This window comes from Watersipora subatra, chromosome 6 (assembly GCF_963576615.1).
Source record: "Watersipora subatra chromosome 6, tzWatSuba1.1, whole genome shotgun sequence".
NCBI classification, from domain to species: domain Eukaryota; kingdom Metazoa; phylum Bryozoa; class Gymnolaemata; order Cheilostomatida; family Watersiporidae; genus Watersipora; species Watersipora subatra.
The window spans coordinates 4002417-4023750 of NC_088713.1; the positions used below are offsets into that span (position 1 = coordinate 4002417).

Sequence of the window (21334 nt, forward strand, 5' to 3'; positions counted from 1 at the left end):
AATTAATGGTTTAACTGCCCTGCATCAAAACTGCAATCAATTTTGATGGCCCATTGTCAGAAAAAGGTTTCGAACCATAAAAATTTAACATGAAGTAGTTCATGTTTTAGTTCAATTATCTCATCTTACCACCGACCATAGTTGATACAGAACCAACTGCATATTCTGGTTTATTTCACTTGCTCACCATTTTTACAAATAATTTGAATAGTTTATCTAGCACAGGTTTAGTCTTGGGCTGTCTGTCATGTAAATGTGGAGAGTGGTGGTAGGTCCATCTACACCCAGACAAGGGGGCACAGGTTTCATGAACATCTGTAAAACCAATAAATACGCTGAAACGGAGCTTAAAAATGAAACTACCGTATCAAAATAATAATAATAAAAGCTTATTAAAGTTCTGAAGGATTATAGCAATAATAATTATAGTTTTGAAAATAATAATTAGTATAATATTAATTATATGGGTGTTGGTAATGATTAAATTGGTATTAATAAAAATCTCATCAAGAGTAGCATTACAAAGCAATTCAACAATAAAAATAAGCTGAAACTACATATTATAATATTGTATTATATTATAATATGTATTATAATATTACTATACATTATGATATTATCATACATTATAGTATATAATATATGATATATAAACTATATAATACTATATAATTATATATTATCATATATATAATATATAGTACATTTTATATATTACAATTATAATAATATATAATGATAATAATTATATATTATATAATTGTTATAATTAAAATAATATAACATATAGTTATTATACAATTATTATAATTACTACATAGTTATTATAACTATTATATAATTATTATAAATACTTATACAGATAACTATTTTTAAGGTTCCTAGTTAATTAAATACTTTATGATATGTAGTTACAGGTTATATGATGCACCTTCTCTTTAAATTACACAGGTAATTTGTGAACAACATGACACACAGCAAAAAATTACTATTTGTAGTATATTAACTGTGCTTCATAGTAAAGCATAGAGCAAAATAGCCTAAACTGTAACAGCATATACACTGTAACCTAATAGAAAAAAATGGATATATCGTAGTATCAAATTTTATATAGTAGCAAAGTGCAATATTAGCTACACTATTGAATACTCACAGAAAACTTGTCTCTGGTCGGATGCTCCCATTTCGCACTGTTGTTATAGTTGGGGTTGAAAGCCCAACCAAATCCATTGAGTCTCTTTTTGTTGTAGAGGAGAAAAACAGGGAAGATGTCTTTGCAGTCAAGTTTAGGAGCTATGTCATACCAGTAATGCATGCCTAAAAGCATAAAGCATACGTACATCTAATATATGTACATACACTGTACACAAAAGGTGGTGGTAGTTGAGGTTCATCAAAAGCAGGTAAGAGCATGCATCTGCAGAACTTCTGGCCTGAGGTCTTAAGAAATACCTTTTAGTTTACTATTTGGGCTAAAGCAGCCAAGCGCTTGTTTAAAAATGTCTTAAGATGTTCCTGTGGATTTTTTCCTACCCATTTGATAGAGTACTCACCCTGCTAGTCGCATATCATATAAACCAACATAAAGAGGGTAACTTCAAGTTCATGAATACGTGTAGGAGTAAACAAATGCTTATTGCTAACTCATCGATAGATGATTTTAAAACTTTATCAAATTAGGAAATCAGAATGCAATTTGGTTTTGCTTTATAGCGACTTCCTTTTTTAATTTAGCTACATAAAATCATTTTGCATAGAAGAATAAACACATTATTCTACAAACATGCAAAAAAGTTAAAAAGCTACCACACAAACGACTTTTGGTCTAATTGTTTAAACTTCCGTCACTGCTTTAAATATTGGTGGAAAGCTCTTTTGAAGCTTGTTTGCTATGAGGCTATATATAGCAGCTCTTGTTGTAAGTAGAGTGTTATTTTCAACTTAAGCATTACCCATACGCCATTTTGATAAAACATTCAAACCTACCAGCCACCTAATGGACCAGGGTTTTGACTTGTTTTAAACTTTACACCACAAGAAGAGTTTATTCTTAAATCATGAAATAATACTTTTTTCTACTGACCCATCATGTAGAAACATTTTCCTTGAACAAAATTAGTTTGTGGTATGACCATCTCTTCATCCATAGGAATAGTCATGAGGTCAGCGGGTGTTGGTCCAGTCTGGAATGCTAGCATAGAACCGGTGCCCTCCACCTTAAATGCTTCATCAGTTCTTCCAGTTGAACAAATTTTGGCTAGAATTCAAATAGATAATCACATAGAAAAAAGTATTCTCTTGAGCCAAACACATCGGAATTTTTAAAAGTATTTTGTCGGAGCAATTTTTTTAACTAAAAGATAAGATATATAGCCCGCCTTAAACTTATCGGAATATTAAGCAGGACAGAAAGGTGAAGACCTAGCAAACTGCATTACAAAAAATTATTTTTTTTCCCACATTATAACATTTTATACTATAACGTGGTATATGTGGATTAAACTAAAAAAATTGTAGATTAATAGTATCAAAAAACTTAACAATAACAACTTTTTGTAGAATTATGTATTTTATTTTAATATTTTACTATTATAGAACTATAGCTCGGTGTTACGTACCAGGATCTGTAAAGTAGGCAGTAACAACCCACATATCTGACTCCTCATTGAAGACATGATATTTGGCATTGTTAGGTGCTGGGTATGTGCTCAGGGTCTTTGGAATCTAATAATAAAAAGTACCATCTCTGTGATATTGCCTCAATATAGAGTACATGTATAATCACTTAGCACATCACTACCCTATGGATAGTTTTATGTTTTAGTTATCAGCTGTCTAATGGTCTTATGCTTTCTCATTTTTAAACAAAATCATCTTGTTTAACAAACTGATGGTACTTGATTCCCTTCAGCTGGTTATGAAAATGCAATCAAAAACAGTTTCAATTTTCTTTCAAGCTTCCCATTACCCAACATTCATGATTTGCTTTAGAAAACATATTTTTTGAAAGTATACAAAAATCACTGATCACACTGCTAACTCTATGGATAATTTTATGGTTTAGTTATCAGCGGTCTAATGATCTTATGCTTTTTCATCTTTACAGTAAAAAAATTTGTTCAAAAATCTGCTAGTAGTCACTTCTTTTCACTTAATTATAAAAATACAACCTAGAATAATTCAAAGAACCTTTCAAACTTGCCTATGCTCAACATTCAAAAATTGTTTCAAAAAAAGCGTTTTTGAAAAAACCCAAAAAGCCACAAGTTGATATTTATGTTACTTTTGTATTCTGAAAAAAACCTAAATTTTAAAATTTAGTTTGAGATATTTTCAAATTTTAAAATCTCAAACTTACTCCATATTTAGTTTATAGTTTATATCTCAATATAAGTTTTTATGAAAATGAAAATGTTTTTGAAAACGTAGACCATAGATGAAATGGTGCCAGCAATTCTGGTGTCATATAAAATAAATCGAATCGGGTAATTTTAGTTTCCACGTAAAAGTTTATTTATATCTTTTGCCAAGTCAAAATTTTCCAAAAACAACCAAAACCTGTGTAACATTTTGTGTAATATTTGAGAAAATTAATATTCTTTTAGCATTCTTAGCTTAAAATCTTATTTATTTGTGTTAGCAAATTGTTTTCTATATTGTATAATTATTGTATAAACATTGAATCACATGTGTATTCCAACAACTTTCCATATGCAGTATGCTTTGAAACTTTCTCCTGAACATAAATTAACGCCACATTCCTTACACCACACTGTTATGCAATTTCATCTACTATTGTCCGAGCGACTACATCACTTTTCTCACTGTTTTTAAGTTATTCAACACTTAAATCAGTACTATCTGAATTATTATCATATTGGTCAGTTAAAAGATCATTGACTCATGCCAGATCAAAGAAAGTTTCAGATTGAACCGTCAAGTTGCACACTAACTTGTTTCTCTGTTAACCATGTTCAGTAGGGATAACTTTTTTATAGTTATTTAATTTGCATTCTAGCACAATGCACTCTCCATAAGTTTTTCACATTGTAGCTCATCTATAAAAATACATCACTGAAATTATTTAGGACATAATACTGTTGATTTCCTTTTACCTTCTCTCAAAAAAGTAGACTTCAATTAAAGCCAAGAAGGATAACTTAATATGCCTACATAAACTTGCAGTGTGTTTAAAGCTAAACCAAGTTTAGCAAAATTAAAATTGCAAATTAAAAATTAAAATTAAAATATCTAAAACTAGCAAAACTAAATCTTAGTTCTATCATGTATAAAATTAGTTTTAATCATAAATAGCTAAAAGCTTTCTTTAAGTTTAAATTTATTTCTCGAAGCAAAATTCCATAAAACTATGCAAAATGTCTTTAAAGCTTAATATAATTTTTTATATTTAAAAGGAAAGATAAAAAACATGTTATTAAAATAGCAAAATGCATGCAGGTTCATGGACTTCAGTCAAACTCTGTTTAGTGTTTTCCTTAAAATGCTACTTTGTGGATTTGTCTTATCAACTTTTTAAAAAAGAAAGACAACTTACACCAGCTTGTATTCCAGCGATGTATCCATTCTTGTCATAGAGAAGCATTATAGCCTGATCTCCATCTTTGATATATCTATTGCCATTGAAATATGAGCCAGCTGAGCTACCTGAAATAATCAAAATTTTTAAAATATTGTTCGTATTTTGACAGAGAGAACTTGGTGGAATCTTTCATAATGTTTGTAGTATTTTAACCAAACCAGCTGTTGTCGAAAGTAAATAAAGTATGATAGCCATAACTCAACAGAGTTCACCTGTGATAATTATTTTGTACAATTTATCTTGTACAATGGTTAATTGTTAAGTAGATGCTGTAGCATCAGCCCATATGATTCTGATTTTTATCAGCCAGATAGCTAGTATTAAATTAGGTTTCAATCTCCACCAAAAATAGTTCCTTTGCTTTAATTGTGAAGTAGGTAGTGTAGACAATGTAAATGATTTGTGTCTGAAGCATTATGTTATAGTCTCAATTCTGTCAGTTTTTTGCAGTCACAGATCAGTCATAATCACACTTTCACTTGTTCTGAGCATTTTAACTGCAATCAAGTTTTGTTGATTTTGATTGTGAAACATTCCGGCCATCAGATCACCTCAACCATGCAAAGAATTTGATGGCTGCATTTATGTTATAGGCATCTTACGTTATACGACTAATAAAAATAGTTTAAATTGCCTAATATATTTTATGATTTTCCCAATCTCACCCCTTTGGCTTTTTAAAAAGGAAAATAATATATTTAACTCGTTAATTTAATGGCTGAGCAGTAGCTGTAGTATTATTAGTTTGTATCGATAAATTTTATTATTTTTTATCACTTCCACTCGGTTTATGGTTGACGGGTTAGGTAAAGTTGCAATAAGGTAAGGAGAGCGTACACTTTCTCTGCCACTTTACATCAATATTTCACCATTACTCTTTTAAAAAGCAATTTCTAATTTTTAAAGGAAAAATGCTCAAAATACTTTATATATCTAAAATAAAGCAAAACCAAACAATATTTTTGCAATCATAAGTACAGTGTCTGTACGCCTATCTATCCATCACCAGGGTTTGCGGCTAAAATAAAAATACTGTTTGATGAGAATACAACTTCTGAATTTCAGCTTAATATGTCAACACTGTTACACCTGCACAACTCGACCGACTTTAAGTAATTCTAAATAGTTGAGCGGCGTTTTATTCTTTGCTCTTTCTCGATAAACCTGATGATCTCTCATGGCAGACTAGACTACCAGGGTGCTAGTCTATATAATATAATCTAGATAATGCAACTCAAGGAGGAATGGTGGTTCAGTGGTTAGTGCACTGCCACATAATCAGTTGATCAGCAGTTCAAATTACAAAAGAACCGTTTCTGGTGTTAGGAAGGGCATTCAGCCACAATTACTCCTTTGCCAAATCTCAAGCACAGATGGTCACAACATTTTTCGATCCAGAAAAATCTGGTTTAGAATAAAGTCTCATACATCCAACAGAGATGAATAATTAAAATTACTACTATCATTATGATATTATCAATAATAGTAATAATACAAATAATATTTTTATTGATAATAAAAACTGATATTTTAAGGCCAACTAAGAAAATTATCCTTACTAAAACTGAATTTGAGAATTTTCACAAATTTGCACTTTAAGTTATATGGAATTTTTTATGTTGCGCAGAGCAAAAACTTCGAATAATTTTTTTACGTTATCTGGAATTTACGTTATAAAAATGTCTACTGTAGTTAATCTGTATGAAAAACTTAATTGCCTTCATTTTAACTGTTAGTTTAAATAAGGAAAATAATTAAATTGAGATTTGAAAATGTAATAAAAAAAATCTAGTTTATTGAATATGTCATGCTTAACAGCAATAAAGTATAAGTGTGTAGAAAAATGCAAACTCGAGCAGTGCAATATCAAGAAAATGAGGTTGAGGTAGCTGGTATCACTGTCAGAAACTTAAAAACTGACTAGGTATTACCATTATATTAAAAAATGAAAATTCTAAAGATCGACCACAATCTACTTTCTGTATTGGCATGGTTGGTTGATAGCATGCCAATGATAGGGCACTCCTTGATGCAATTTTACGCACAGAAAGGTAAGGACTTACAACTCCCAGCAGAAAAATCCATTTTCCACCCATCTTTAATGGCATCAGCGGATGTCATTGGTAAACCGTAGAATGAATTGAATGGATTGATTCCAAAGCCAGCTGTAATAGTAAACAGACAAACTTCGGTAAATACAAAATAAAATTTATTTGTAGAATAGTTCTTGAAATCTTTTCTATAATAAAAAACGTGTTCTACCTGTCAAAAGCCACGCTGAAAACACAATTGCCTCCTTTGAGATTCAAACCTGCAGCCCCAGACTCATCCACAAGTTCACTACCACTACACCACCCAAACACCTTGGTGTTACCAGTAATAATTCTCCATATAGTGATTTGTCATGATGATCTCTCATAGTGCTCAGGACTAGCAGGCGGACTAGTAAACATAATAACTGAAGGTATCAAATAATTTTTGTTAAAATTTTGTTGCTATGGCAACCACATACCTCTTAATCCATTCCATTCTGCACCTAAAAATACAAAAGATACAATATGTCAAACGGCTGTTAAAATACTGATATAAATGTTTATCATTTGATACTAAATAAGCCAAAACTTAATCTTCAAATTGGCAAACATTGAACTAATTTTTACAACAATAAGGCTCAATGTCCAAACCTAAGGTCAGAGGTTAGACAAAAATATTGTCTCACATGAGATTCAAATGCCCAACTTTTGGCATCTTCAACCGACACTCCAACAAATGTACCAAAAAACCACTTTCTGGGGGTCCAAAATCATTGTATGTCTATCAATTACACCTGAAAATTGCTCGTGACCTATTAGGCTACCCAAGTGTGTATTGTTTTTGCAAACACTTGAACATTTGAACCTAGTTTTGCTGCATATTTCAGAACTTTCACCACATTCCAGCAGAAGACTCAAACTTTTTGGAATGAACTTGCACAAAATTGTAGTATGTTTTATCAGAAAGTATCGGCATTTGTCTATTGTTTGCGATTGTTTTTGATGTTTGAGGTGATCTAATTGCCAGGATATTTAGAGATTAAGGTCAACAAATCTTGATCCTAGTTAACATCCTCAGAACAAAAAAAAGTGCAATTATGATGTCTATACTTGTAAAGAGCTCAACATAATATAGACTCGTATTGCTCCAACTTGAACAAAATTATAGCCCGGTATCAACTGTTGCAGCTAGTGACATCATTTTCCACGTGCTTTCTTCTGAGCATTTTAATTGTGACCAAGTTTTGTTGATTTTATTCTTGAAACATCCTTACAGTAAAATCACTTCAAGCATCAAAAACCATCTCACATGATAGAAAAATATCAAAAAATTCTGATAAAATCTACTGAAACCTTTTGTAAGTTTGTTTTCAAACAAGGACTAACAGTAAAAGTTTAGCTTATTTGCAGCGAGATTAGAAAATTTTAAAAACTGAATTTTATGGTTAGTTGTCAATTTGCATCATATGACAACTCACCACTCCCTGTGAACCAGTCAAGAAGAAAAGCTTGACTAGAAGCAAGTATTCCAATCAAGATGAGCGCCTTCATTCTGTGCCAGTCAATATGTGTGAGTAGTTAAACTGTCTTAGCCTTGACGGGAAGCAACAGGTGCTAGCAGGTGTGTATTTATTAGCCTCACAAGTTTTCAAATTTAGCATAAGCTGAGCTATAGTTAGCCAGCTGTCAAGCCTGACTAGTTGATGTGGTCAGGGAGCATAATGTAGGGCTCTACCGCTATCATTCATAAAAACTTTACAAATTTTTAAAGTAAAATTTGCTTACACCTCAATTCTGAATACTGTTAGACTATTCTACTACTATCACATTTATCTAATGCCCCTAAAGTTATACAATTCACTTGTCAAGGTGTAAACTGCAAGCTCATCAGACACTTAAGCTATGTCATGTTATAGCAGTACACAACTATTTTCCTTGACCGCACCTATGAAAAGCCTGCTCGCTGTCATAAATATTGTAAATTTTGCAGCAAAAAATAAATTTTTCAAAAGATTGTCACAACTATTAAAAACTTTCAAAAATGGTAAGCCTCAGCAAATGCCTTATTGCAGCCAACAAATAACAATAGCATTGCTGATGTTTATTATGAACAAGCAAGCAGAGTTTTTTTATTGGAATTTATAAGCGTGTGTGTGCGTGTTTGCGAGCGTGCATGGCGTGCGTGTGTGTGCGTGTGTGTGCGGGTGTGTGTGCGGGTGTGAGTGCGTGTGTAGTGCCTGTTTGTGCATGTGTGCGTGTCCGAGTGTGTGTGCACGTGTGTGTGTGTGCGTGCGTGCGTGCGTGCGTGTGTGTGTGTGCCACATTCATGCCTGTGTGTGTATGCATGTGTGTGGTACACGTGTGTGTGTGTGGTAAACGTGTATGCGTGCGTGCGTGCGTGTGCGTGTGCATGCGTGTGTGTGCGTATGTGCGTATATGCGTATGTGTGTATGTGGCCTATAAAAACTTCATGAATTTTTAAATTTTTTGGCTTATTTTAACCAAACTTTACAAACTTGTGCTCTGCGCCATTTGTCAAATTGCTAAAAAATATTTGGTCACCAAACTATCTGGTTCCGGATAACCAGCCTCCTAAGAATTGACCTGCGGGCTAAAAGTGACTGAACTCTTACTCATTGCCCGCTTACTGCTTGCCCCGGCATAAGACACTTCTATTGTTACTTTTGAAAAATGGTACAAAAAAAGTGTAATTACTTCACAGGCGACCAAAGAAGTAGTACAAGAAAAGAGTTTTACTGAACTCACTTTTAATGAGCCATGTGCTAGATTAACTGCCTAGAGGTATAATCAGTATTTATAGACCTTAGATAATGGATTCTGATGACAACTCATATTGCCTCTTCCTATCCACAACTATCTCAGTGCCTGACAGTGTTTACCATAAAAGCTTGGTCGGTAATAGTTTTCACTATTAAGTCATGTATTTATTCTTCATTATTTGATAAAAAGCAGTTGGATAGTTTACTTCTTTTTTTGTAATATTTTAGGTAATCAGTTTGACATAATTAAAAAGAAATTTGCACAAAGTTTTAGTAGATTTATTTAGAAAATATCAGCACTTTTCTATCACCTACGATTTATGTTAATGTTTGTGGTGATCTGACTGTTGGGATGTTTCAAGACCTGTCTTTGGGATAGAAAGATTTTACAAAAGGAAACACAGCATTACTAATTACTGTGGGAGTTTTTGTAAAACCAGATTATTGATAAAATAAAAACTGATTTTAATTTTAAAAGTTTTTCTTTGTTTTCTAGGCTTACGACTTTATAACACATTAGATTAAGTTTACTTAATTTACAGCAAAAGATTAATTAGTGAACCTAAAATTTCTAGCTCCCATTGGCCAAATGCCATTGAAGCTACAATGTAGGCCGGCCTATCTTTCAAATTATAATCATTGTGTCAACATGTGTCAACATATGTCAACAAGTGTCAATTGATATGCTGCCAAGTTGCATAAGTTGAGTTGTATTTCTTTGTATGGTAGCCTTTGACATCAAACCTAAAGCAATGCTCTGCATATCATATTGTTATTATCTGCTAGCAGAGGCCAATGTGTCAACACGTGTTAGCTCTCAAGTTGTGTGGCCGCGAGGAAAAACATACATATATCACCTTGGCCATGGCAAGTTATCATTCTCTCTCTACCTAGCCATGAAGTACCTTCTCCTCTTCGCTCTTGTGGCTGGCAGCCAAGCATTTCTCGGTGACTGGTTTGGAGGTGGAAGTAAGTAAATGGCTTTAATACTTGGTGAATTTTTATATAATATGTGCGAAAATATAACTTTATGTGTCTGTTTGCTCACTGGTGGGAAGTTGTGTATTTTTAAGCACTTTTTGTTGGATAACTTGTTTGTTGGCAATTTGTCATTGGTCAGTAAATTCTAGAAATTGCTCAGAACTCTATGACAGTGAAAAAATAGAAAACAAGCAATACAATAAAAACCTCAAATAGAACACAGAAATAAAAAAACAGCCAGTAGAAAATATAAATAGAAACTAAAAATTAGAAACTAATAAAAGAAAGAAGCCAAAAAAGGTAAAATATGAATGAAAAGCAAAGGTAAAAAATAAACTTTTATTATTTTGTGACAAGAAATGCGATTTTTTCACTTTTGTTTCAATTAAATATAATTTATTACTACTGAAACCAAAACTTACCTTACACTCACAAAAAGAAAGTTTCATTGGTTATGCTTATGATGTTATTTTTGTTTCAGGCTCTGCTGAATGGAATGGATTGAGAGGTAAGCATAAAGTTGTTTTAGGATTCCTCAATCATTTAAATAATAAAATTTTAATTAAGGGCTACCTTCATTATGATAGGATTACTTTTGCTGTGTTTTGCTCTAGTTTGTTGTAAAATTACAATGAGTGGCATTTCAGTTTCCAAAACATTGACCATCAGCATTTGCGACTTTGCTTTTGTGAGTAATATAAAAACAGTTTTTAAATTATAATAATTATTTTAGGTTTAATTACTATTAGTGGTAAATGATTAAAAAAGTATCAATATTTCTTATTCAGAGAATGGTTGTACAGTTTTTAGAAAATTTTGCGGTTGTTGTAGCTGGTCAGTGGTGTACATTTACATTAGCATTTTGTTTCGTCGCATTAATAGTTTTGTTCAGTAAGCCCATAAAGTAGCAAAAACCACTACTTTTCATACTTCAGTAATACACAAATATGAATTTTTTGTCTTTAATCAGCATGATACTAGTTACTGCACTTTATTAGCAGTTGTTTTGTCACTAATATAAACAAGCAAACATGTTAGTGTTTAAACTTGTAGCTGGTTTTGGCATCAACCCTTTTACTTCATTCTATGGCCTGCCAACAACTGCTTCTGATGCTATTAAAGATGGCTGGACTCTTGATGCAACAGTTGGAAGCTGTAAGTGCAGACAGTGTTCACCCCTTTGAGTGACTCCTTAGACTGTCTCGATGCCTGTTTCTTCTCTTAGACTTGCTGCTGCAAATTTTTATGCTGCCTATGTAACTTTCGGTAGATTCAAATAAAATTCAATTAAGTGTATTTAGTTTAGATTTAATCAATAATCAGTAATACACTGTGTTTCCATGATGTGCATAATTAGCAAATTTGAGCCAATCCGCAAGTTATCCGCGTCATAGAAATGGCATAAATCCACAAGCTAAGCTAGTTTTGAGATTCGCAAAACTTTATCAAATTCTTTATGCTTGCGAATCATGGAAATTGGAAATGGCACTTGCGAATGATGCGCATTAAAATATCACTGGCTATTCTATTCAATTCTAAACATTTTCCGCTTCAGTCGTTTTTTATTTTGATTTGAGCAGTCTCACTGCACCAATGTTCTAAACGGTTGCTGCTAAGGTTAGCATGACAAGACTGTGTAGCTATTTATAGAGTCATTAGTTAGGTTAATAATTGACCTATGAGGTCAAGCGCTGGCGTTAAGTTAAATGCGCATGCATCGTGCAGGCGTTCACTGAAATGCTCGATTGCAAAGTAACCGAAGTGGGCACAGCAGCCCTGTATTCCCTGGTTGCAAGCTGGGCCTGCAAATCTTAGGCGACTAGTTGTTAACACCTGAGGGTTTGGGGGAGGCGGTATAAGCCTCCCAATGAGATTTTTAAGCAACTGGACCTGTTAAGCATCAACCCTCAAAGTAAAATGCAAAATGCATAAATGCAATCAATTGTAAGCATCAAAATCAACATAAATATACTGCTTATGGTGTATAGTAGGCAAAAACCTTTTCTTTATTCAACAAACGATATAAAATGCATGACACAAGACATTTCTGCAAAGGAATTATTGCAACAGCCCATATTGCTCCTTGGCAGAAATCATTCGCAACTGATTCTGTATCTATTTCAAAATCTTTGTATGTGTAATATTACATTAGAAGATTATTTAGACGAGCCTGTCTCATGATAGTGCTCCTCGTCGATGTTTTGATTTGCTTCAATATAGTAAAGGATCACTCACTGCATTGATGGCAGGCAAAACCAATACTAGATTAGTGAGCCTCTCCACTTCATCGCCAGTTGTGCTAGATTGCAACTAGAGTTACGTAGATTGCGGATTGTGGATTGCGCTCTAATGTAGTTGCGCTAGAGCGCTAGTAATTGGCAGTTAGAAATTCCAAGTGAATGAGCTTAGACCGCAATTGTTAGTACTCAGCCACCAAAAATCACTAAGAAGTTAGGGCGGCTCAGCCGCCCAGCCGCTCCAGGGAATACAGGCCTTGCACACAGCCTCAAATGCAATTACGCAAATCATGCGGTTCATGGAAACAGTGATCATCAGCAATAATTGTGGTATTTTCCTAGTCATAATAAAATATGTTCTAATAAAACGAAAAAGATAATCGTTCATTAACCAAACAAAAAAGGTAGGAAACTTGGTGTGACAGATATTAATTACTAACTGAAAAAGTAGCACATAGCAATTTGAGAGTACGTATCCTATTTCTACAGTGTGCAGTAAACATCGTACATCATCATCCTAGTTCTCCTGCTTATTCTTGCATACATTTATTTGTCAATCTGTAACCACAATTTTGTACTACTATAACATGAGGTATTTTTTGTGGCAGACATGTCTAAATTAGTTGGTTTAAGAGTTATTCTCTCTTGCTCCTAGGTAGCATGCCAAGCTCATACTTTAAAGGAAACAGATACAGAAAGAATGGAGATCAGGCTATAATGCTTCTTTATGACAAGAATGGATACATCGCTGGGATCCAAGCTGGTGTGAGTACTTTAGCTGCATAGCATGGTTTTTATCATTGAAAACTCAAAACTTAGTTGATACTTCAAAATATTAATATTTTATTGAAAATATTTTGAAATATTAAAATTTTATTAAAATATATTTTGAAATACTAAAAATTTTGTTGAAAGATAGCATGATTAAAATAGGTATTTGAACTAAAGTAAAATTGATCAGAACTGGCAGCTACAGAGTTCATACAAAGTGCTGATTAAATTGTAGCTTTGAATTAAATAATTTATCATTAATAACATCTTTGCAGTCATGTGATCTTTGTTATTTACAAACTTGAAATAATGGTTGCAGTTGCTGGGCATGCTATGATATATTTTATACAAATGACTAGCTATTATAACTACTGACTAGCACATGCTATCAGTCGACTTAGAATAAAACTATAAGCGACACTTCTATAACCATAAGCAGAGTGAACGCAGAAAATATTGACAGCGTCAAGCTTCTTGGCCTACAAATAGACAATCATTTACGGTTTTCAACTTCTGTTGACTTTATTATTTCAAAGACTAGAACATCAACTCATGCTCCAATTCAGCTAAGAAAAATAGCTGTAGAACAACAAGGCCTAACACTCTTTTATGAGAACTGTATATTGTACATTTGGTACTATGCTGATTCAACCCGGTATCTCTTTGTATCGCAAACGGATAAAGAAAAATTAGAATTATTTCAAAAATTATGTTTTATGTTTCTGTTACATGATATGGATGGTAAATTTTGTAATCCTGATGGGCTAAATATTTTTTTAAATATTTGCTGTTTAGAATATTCAAATATGATCTCCAATCTACCTGACTAACCAATACAAAGCTACGTACCCAAAAAAACACAAAACTTTGTACTAAACACTGACATCGTGCCAATTTGCACTATAAAACAGGGTTATGCAAAAAGAGCTTTTTCTTTCAATAAACATGATTTACTTAACTATTCCATTTTTGTTTTTGTTTCATGGTTTAATTTTCTCTAGGTGGTAGTAATTAATATAAATAAAGTTAATATCAATCTATCACTATCACCAAAATGTCTCTGTTAAGCTCAAAATATTGACAAAGTGTGAAAAGTACCAGAACAAAATGCTAAGAATATATTAAAACATCACATTTACATATCTATGCATACATTATAGTACTTCTTGTAAGCTTACAGTAGCAATACTTTTATAAATATTCAAAATAAAAAAAATCAAATGTTTAAATATATTTTAATTCAGAATCAATATCTGAGACAAGCAAAAAATATTCCTATAAATTTTTCATTTTTGAGTTTGATACAAAAATAAAACCTTTGAAAAGTGGTACCGGTAATACATTACTACATGTAAAGCGAAATAAATTCAGATTTTTTTTGCAAATTTTAAAAATACTTAATTCAAAACAACTGAAAAACTGTAAATTGAATCCGCGCTAGTTAATGTTTTTGATAAATTTTAGAAAGAGGTTTGATAGTCGGTATACTTTCAAAAATTTTTTTTCAAAATAAAATCATGAAAGATGAGTATTGGGAATTTTGAAAATTTTTTAGAATTATTTCTGATTGTGTTTTCATAATACGCTAACAGGAAACGACTACCAGCAGTTTTTTAAATAAAATTGTTCTGTTCAAAAATGGTAAAGCATAAGGGCTTTTAGACCGCTGATAACTAAACCATAAAACTATCCATAGAGTTAGCACTGTGCTAAGTAATTATTTTCTTTAATAATGCAATGTCACAGTGATGGTGTCTTTTATTGTTAGATTCCCAAGACCCTGAGCACATACCCAGCACCGAACAATGCCAAATATCATGTCTTCAATGAGGAGTCAGATATGTGGGTCGTTACTGCCTACTTCACAGATCCTGGTATGTAACACCGAGCTATGCTTTAATAATAATAGGATATTATTATAAAATATATAAATGTAGGGAAAACTGTGACCGGTACACTTTTTTAACCTTATATCTTACTATTTTTTAAAACAATATAATAAACTTTAATTTTATACAACATAATCTTGTATAGTTTTATGTGATGTATTATAATTAAATGTACATAGTGCAAGATCAATATTATAAAACACATAATACAGCATAATATACCATATTAAATGATAATATAATGTGATAAAACACAATATAATATAATCTTTTAGTAATATAATACAATTCACCTTTGTATTTATTATAAAATATGCAGTATAATCCGTTACCAAATATTTTATAATAGAGTTTTATATATATGAAACTAAGCGTTTGTCTGTCTGCTGTCGTTTGTATGTCCAGTTATAATTGGTTAAAATACATACTCTTGCAATCCAGTAGAAAAAGATTGCAAAAGGTAATCGCATCATGATTTCTTACGTCATAATTGTGAGAGATCATACGTTATGACTATATGCACAATTATTCCAAAGCACGGCAAGTTTAGTGAGTGTGGCTTCACATCCATCCATGAGTGTGTTCAAATCCTGTGAGGTGCCATCTGTTTGCTAACTTTGGACAGGCACGGCTCTTATTTTAGTAAAGATAAAAACACTATTTTAAGTTACTCAAAATTGTTGGTTAAAGAAACTTAGCCAATGGCAACTACACTACTTGCCACTGTTTATATGCTGTTTTTAACCTTGAGTGAATGTGTTGCAAAACAAGTAAGAAATATCTTTTAAAATACTGTTTTAGCTCTGCCTCGACCTTTCAAATATTTGACTTACTCTAGTTCTTTATTTAGAAACACTTTGAGTTCTAGCGCAGATTAGCACCATTGCCAAATGTGTTTGCACCTTTACCCGTGCAATGCCAGGCGTTTGAATAGTTTGTCCCGATATACATGTGAGCCATGATCTATCTGATTAAAAACTCACCGAGACACTTTTGTTTGTATTAAAGACAGCTGCCCTCAATGAGTGCGTTTATGAATTGCTTTCATAAATGCAGCATAGTAATTTGTGTTGAAAAAAAAAACTACAGGCTTCTGGCTGAAAACATGAAAATTTTCGTAATTTTAGCAAGCATATGCACTACTGGAAGAACTAAAGACCAGTTTGAAAAGGAGGCACTATAATAATACAGTGTACATATTTCAATTTTTATAGTTTCAGCTATGATTTAATTTCTTGTCACATAAAATAGTTAAATGTAACACACTATATTAGAAACACCATAAAACACTTTATAGTGTAAAGTATTGTAAAGTATGATATTATGGAATAAAACATGTAATACAATTTTACATAACACAGTAGCAGATAATATAACATATTTAGTATGATATAAACTAATAAAATGAAACAAATGTAAAAAAACAAAGTTTTATATTTTATGCTATAATGTATCATAATATAACATTATATAATATCATATAAAAAAGGTAAAAGGTAAAATTATACTACATTATAATGTATGAATTTGAATCTTCATAATTTTAGCCAGCATATGCACTACTGGAAGAACTAAAGGCCAGTTTGAAAAGGAGGGACTAGGAAATATGCTTGCTTTCCAGACTGGTACAACTTCTAGCAACCTTTTGCAAGTACCACATGATGAGAAGGATGTTGAACCAACTACCAAATTTGTACAAGGAAAATGCTTCTATACAATGGGTAATGAAAGCATAAACGATAAACCATTTTAGAAGATTAGTTTTTTATGGAAAGGAGACAATTTCCAAATTTAACTCAAATGAAAATGCAAATGGAATAGATCATGAAAAAGTAATTGCAAAGCTTTTAAACTGATTTTTTTGAAAATGGAAAAAAATTACATTCAAACAAAATTGTGAACTACAAAATAACTTGTTTTTGGTGTAATAATTCTGTTATCTTTTTTAAGGTGAGCTTTAAATAAATAATAATTGACCGCAGAGTAACAATGACCACCTGTTAGTTCCCAAAAGTGTGCCACCTGTACAACTTCAATTCAGTTTACTAGTCTAACCTCAGAGTTTGTTTAAAGCAAATATTGATACAACTTTAAACAAATTGGGAAGTTTTGTGCGCAATGACCCTGGCAAAGTCTTGTGCACAAAAGGCTTATTTTTTGTGTACTAGAGGGAGGAGATTTCAACTTGCTAGATCAGATCAGAGTAGGGACTGTTGGAAAGTAGCTGCATCAATAATCTTCACATTAGCTCAATGGCAAAATGTCTGCAATGATATGCTAGTTTTTCACTAACATGTCACAAGCATGGCACCAAAGTTTGATCTTGTTTTTCTTTTTGGGTTTAACAGTAGCTAGATTTTATTAACATGTACTTTAAATTCAAAAGAAAGCTATAGCAGCTAGAAATTTGCACACGTTTAATAAAATGAACCATTAAAATATTTAAAGCTATTCTATAGGCAAAAGTTAAGTATAACTGATAGTTCTATAAGAAGGCGGATCCTGACTAGAACGCTGAAATGCAACATGATCAACAATTCCGTAAGTTAATCAACGAAAAGACAGCTTTTAAGATTTTAATGCTCATCTATCTTGACTGGTAACTAAAAGATACGAGTTAGCTAATTTTTAATTAAAATTATGACAATACAGAAATCTTCAATTTAGAAATATTTTAATTGAATTTATAACTTTAAAAATATGTTCAACTCAGAAATTTTTAATTACATTCATAACAATACAGGGAACTGCTTAAATTTGAAAATAAGGTCAGTACGTCGCTGATGTCTGTATTTAAGAAAGCTTAAAAATCATGGGCATCATCCAAATTTATTTTCAAACTCCATAAACCTGATAAACCTTCTAATAATTTCTTTCTTTTGTACAGAAAATATATTTTTTTGTATATATAAATATATATACATGTACATATTATTTTCTAGCATATAGCTTGTCGATTTAATCCAAATCTGATTCAAAAGTGAGCCATTTTCTTGATTTTTAACAAAATAAATCTATTTTTATAAGCCTAAAAACATTTTTCATTGCTTAAACTAGAGCTTTGCCGCTGCATTTTAAGAGTTATCTGCTCTACATTTGCAGAACAAAGGAGTTTAATGTCTTGTTTCCTGTAGATAAGCAAGGCTGCTCACTGTGATCTAAAGCAAATAATTTTTCCCTTGCTAATATTGAAAGGCAGCCAAACTAGATTTGACTGATTTATTTTTGAATGCATGCGGAGTCATCTGCTCTACAGTTGGCATGCACACAAAGTTTTGTACACTTAAATTTGTCGACCGTGCAGCATGGTCTGTTTTACTATCCGCAGGTATGCACTACTGGTACAACATTTCTGCTGATCTTCCTTGTACCGAGACTTTTCCTGTATTCCTTCTCTACAATAAGAAAAGGCTGAATGGATTTGGCTGGGCCTTCAACCCTGACTACAAGAACAGTGACAAGTGGGAGCACCCAACAAAAAGCCAGTATCCAGTATGTAAAAACAACCATACTGATAATATGACTAGTAACAATATTTTTAATGATAAGTATGATACCGTTAATAATGATAAAACCATATAATAAAAATGAAAAGTAATAATAATACTAATAATAAAAATAATAATGAAATAAAATAAATGAAAAATAAAATATTTAAATAGAAAATGGTGATGACAATAAAATAAAAATCACAAAAATTATTATAATAAACATCACTAATAAAAAACTAATTAAATTAGTAGTTATAATAATCAGAATAACATGATTAAACATAGGCTTGTTCCATTATCCACAGGAGTTATGTGCTCCCCTTTAGGAATTCCTTTTCAAGAGAAGGTCTTGATCGCTTTAGCACTAAAGAAGGGCACCAATTATATATTCATATATAATTTTTCAATTTATTTTTTAATTTCAATTTTTAATTTAAACTTTTTCAACTTTATCAATCTATCTCTATAATATTTCTAGGTTTGGTCTTGTTGTAAGTAAATTGCAATTTTTCTTTTTACCTAGATTATTGGAGCACTGCCTGTTGGTTTGTGTAGTATTCCAAAATCATTCTACATGTAAGTGAGAACAACTCTGAAAACTTTGAAATAGACCAAAAACTCATTGTCATTTGCTGTCTCAATCTATCATGCTTGATATTTTAATTTTAACCAAATCAGCATAGTTGAAGAAAATTTATGCGTGAATATCTAATCACACATTAAACAATTGAAGCTGACTTCATGCAAAGGCAGCATTCTCGTGATAACCGGTAAAACCAAGCAGTTTTTTGTTCTGGAATTGTATTATTTTCATTACCAATACTTTTGTAAATTTTTATACATAGCTCCTTAGCAATAAGGGCTATTAGAATGAGTAGTCATGATTTTTTGAGAAACGATATTTATAATGCCGACTTTATAAAATGGCAACCAAATAGTGATAACCAGTAAAACACACAATGGTTCTTTTAGAAGTTATCTTATTTCGATCAACAACATTATTCCTATAAGCACTATAGCAATAATGCAATAACGGCTATTCGAATATGTGATTATTGTTTTGTAAAACCAGATTTTACAATTCTATGCACTGTTTTATTTTGTTACACTATTCCTTGTCATCGCTTTATTGTTGAGATTTCTGGCTTGTTAATCACAATCTCCAACTGCTGTAACAACCACATCAGCACTATAGTAAAACTTGTTCTACTATCAGCTTACCAATATTTTGAGTGCCACTATTAATAATAATAAACAGAAAATTGGACGATTGGATTGGTTAATTTCTTTTTGTTCTAGAACTTTCTTTTTAACTTGGCACTTGAAAGACTGTTTGATGCTGTCTCCTGTGTGGTTGACACTCTCTGCCATGCTTGTTAATTACTGGCGTATGGAAAGCAGCTTTCGAGCCACAAATGTCAATATGTTGCATAAAGTTAACAAATTAGTGCCCGTATTAGCTTATGCAATAGTTATTTATTTTCTAATACATAGTAAAATATTGTAAATAAATGACAACGACTTTCTAGCGCAACAATCTGATTGGCTGAGGATATCAGAACTTGCGCTTCAAATGGTAAAACATCATTTGAACATTTTTCATCTTCTATCATATTTTTAGTTTTATTTTTGTCCATCTTTTGCTGCTGTCACAAAAATGATGTCCTGGAATTAAGGTTTATTGCTGTTGCAAAATCATTCGGCGTTCACATGAAAAATTGTGTGTAAAAGATGCGATACGAACATTGAATGACTTAACGTGCCGATTTAAATGCAGTTTATGACATTTTATGTCAATCTAATTTTGATTTTTGGTTTACTTAACTGGGTAATGATAGTGCAAAAATTCTGAGTTATTTAACGTTTACCTAAATAGCTTTTTATATATTTTCATCTGCAACCTTTCATAGATCGTTTCCCTAAGAAAACATTGCGGTCACCAAATTATGTAAACAATGCTTAAAACCACCAGTTGATCGGAGGTTATAGTGACTCTTCAGGTGCATAATATTAACTCAAAAGTGATGTCTGTTTTAGTTATTATGAAATGTGGCTAGGAACACTCTCACGGTTGAATTAATTCCAGTAATGTCAGTAATTTGAAAATTGCTCACTGATTATCACAGACTGCTTTTCAAGTTGACTTAATGTTGAGTTTTGTTTCAGATGTTTATGAAAGATCCTCCAACGTGCCTTGGCAAGGATGGACCAGTCAGCACCCTTCATGTCTATCTTACTGACAGCCCGAGGACCAACTTCTGTTAACCCTACAATCATTGACTTATTCTGGATATTTATCACCATGCATCCTGTAATAAAGATGTTTCATTTTTACTCTGTGACAATTAATTACAATCATTGAAATGTCTTCCATTAAAAAATGCATAGAAATACACGGTTAGATGATAAAAACATTTATCGTTTAGCTGTGAAGTGATATACAAAAAAACTTGACACAAGTTAGTGGCAGAGCTTACAATGGGCTAGTCTTAGATAATCATGAGTTATTAATATAAATTCAAATCACGTAAATCAAAATTTTTCAAACTTAC

General features: G+C 32.0%; 2 protein-coding genes across 2 annotated transcripts; one reads left to right on the forward strand and one right to left on the reverse strand.

Moving 5' to 3' along the window:
• Positions 1-216: 216 nt before the first annotated feature.
• LOC137398735 (uncharacterized) lies at positions 217-4603 on the reverse strand. Its single transcript, XM_068084926.1, has 4 exons — positions 4556-4603; positions 2084-2183; positions 1154-1317; positions 217-315 (listed from the first exon to the last, which is right to left on the reverse strand). The coding sequence occupies exons 1-4, from the start codon at positions 4601-4603 to the stop codon at positions 217-219; spliced, it is 411 nt and encodes a 136-aa protein (XP_067941027.1).
• Positions 4604-10303: 5700 nt separating this feature from the next.
• LOC137398688 (uncharacterized) lies at positions 10304-21116 on the forward strand. Its single transcript, XM_068084879.1, has 8 exons — positions 10304-10382; positions 10876-10902; positions 11448-11549; positions 13287-13396; positions 15171-15276; positions 16839-17012; positions 18620-18783; positions 20949-21116. Exons 1-8 carry the CDS (start codon positions 10310-10312, stop codon positions 21045-21047), a joined length of 855 nt encoding a protein of 284 aa, XP_067940980.1. The 5' UTR covers positions 10304-10309; the 3' UTR covers positions 21048-21116.
• The last annotated feature ends 218 nt before the right edge of the window (positions 21117-21334 follow it).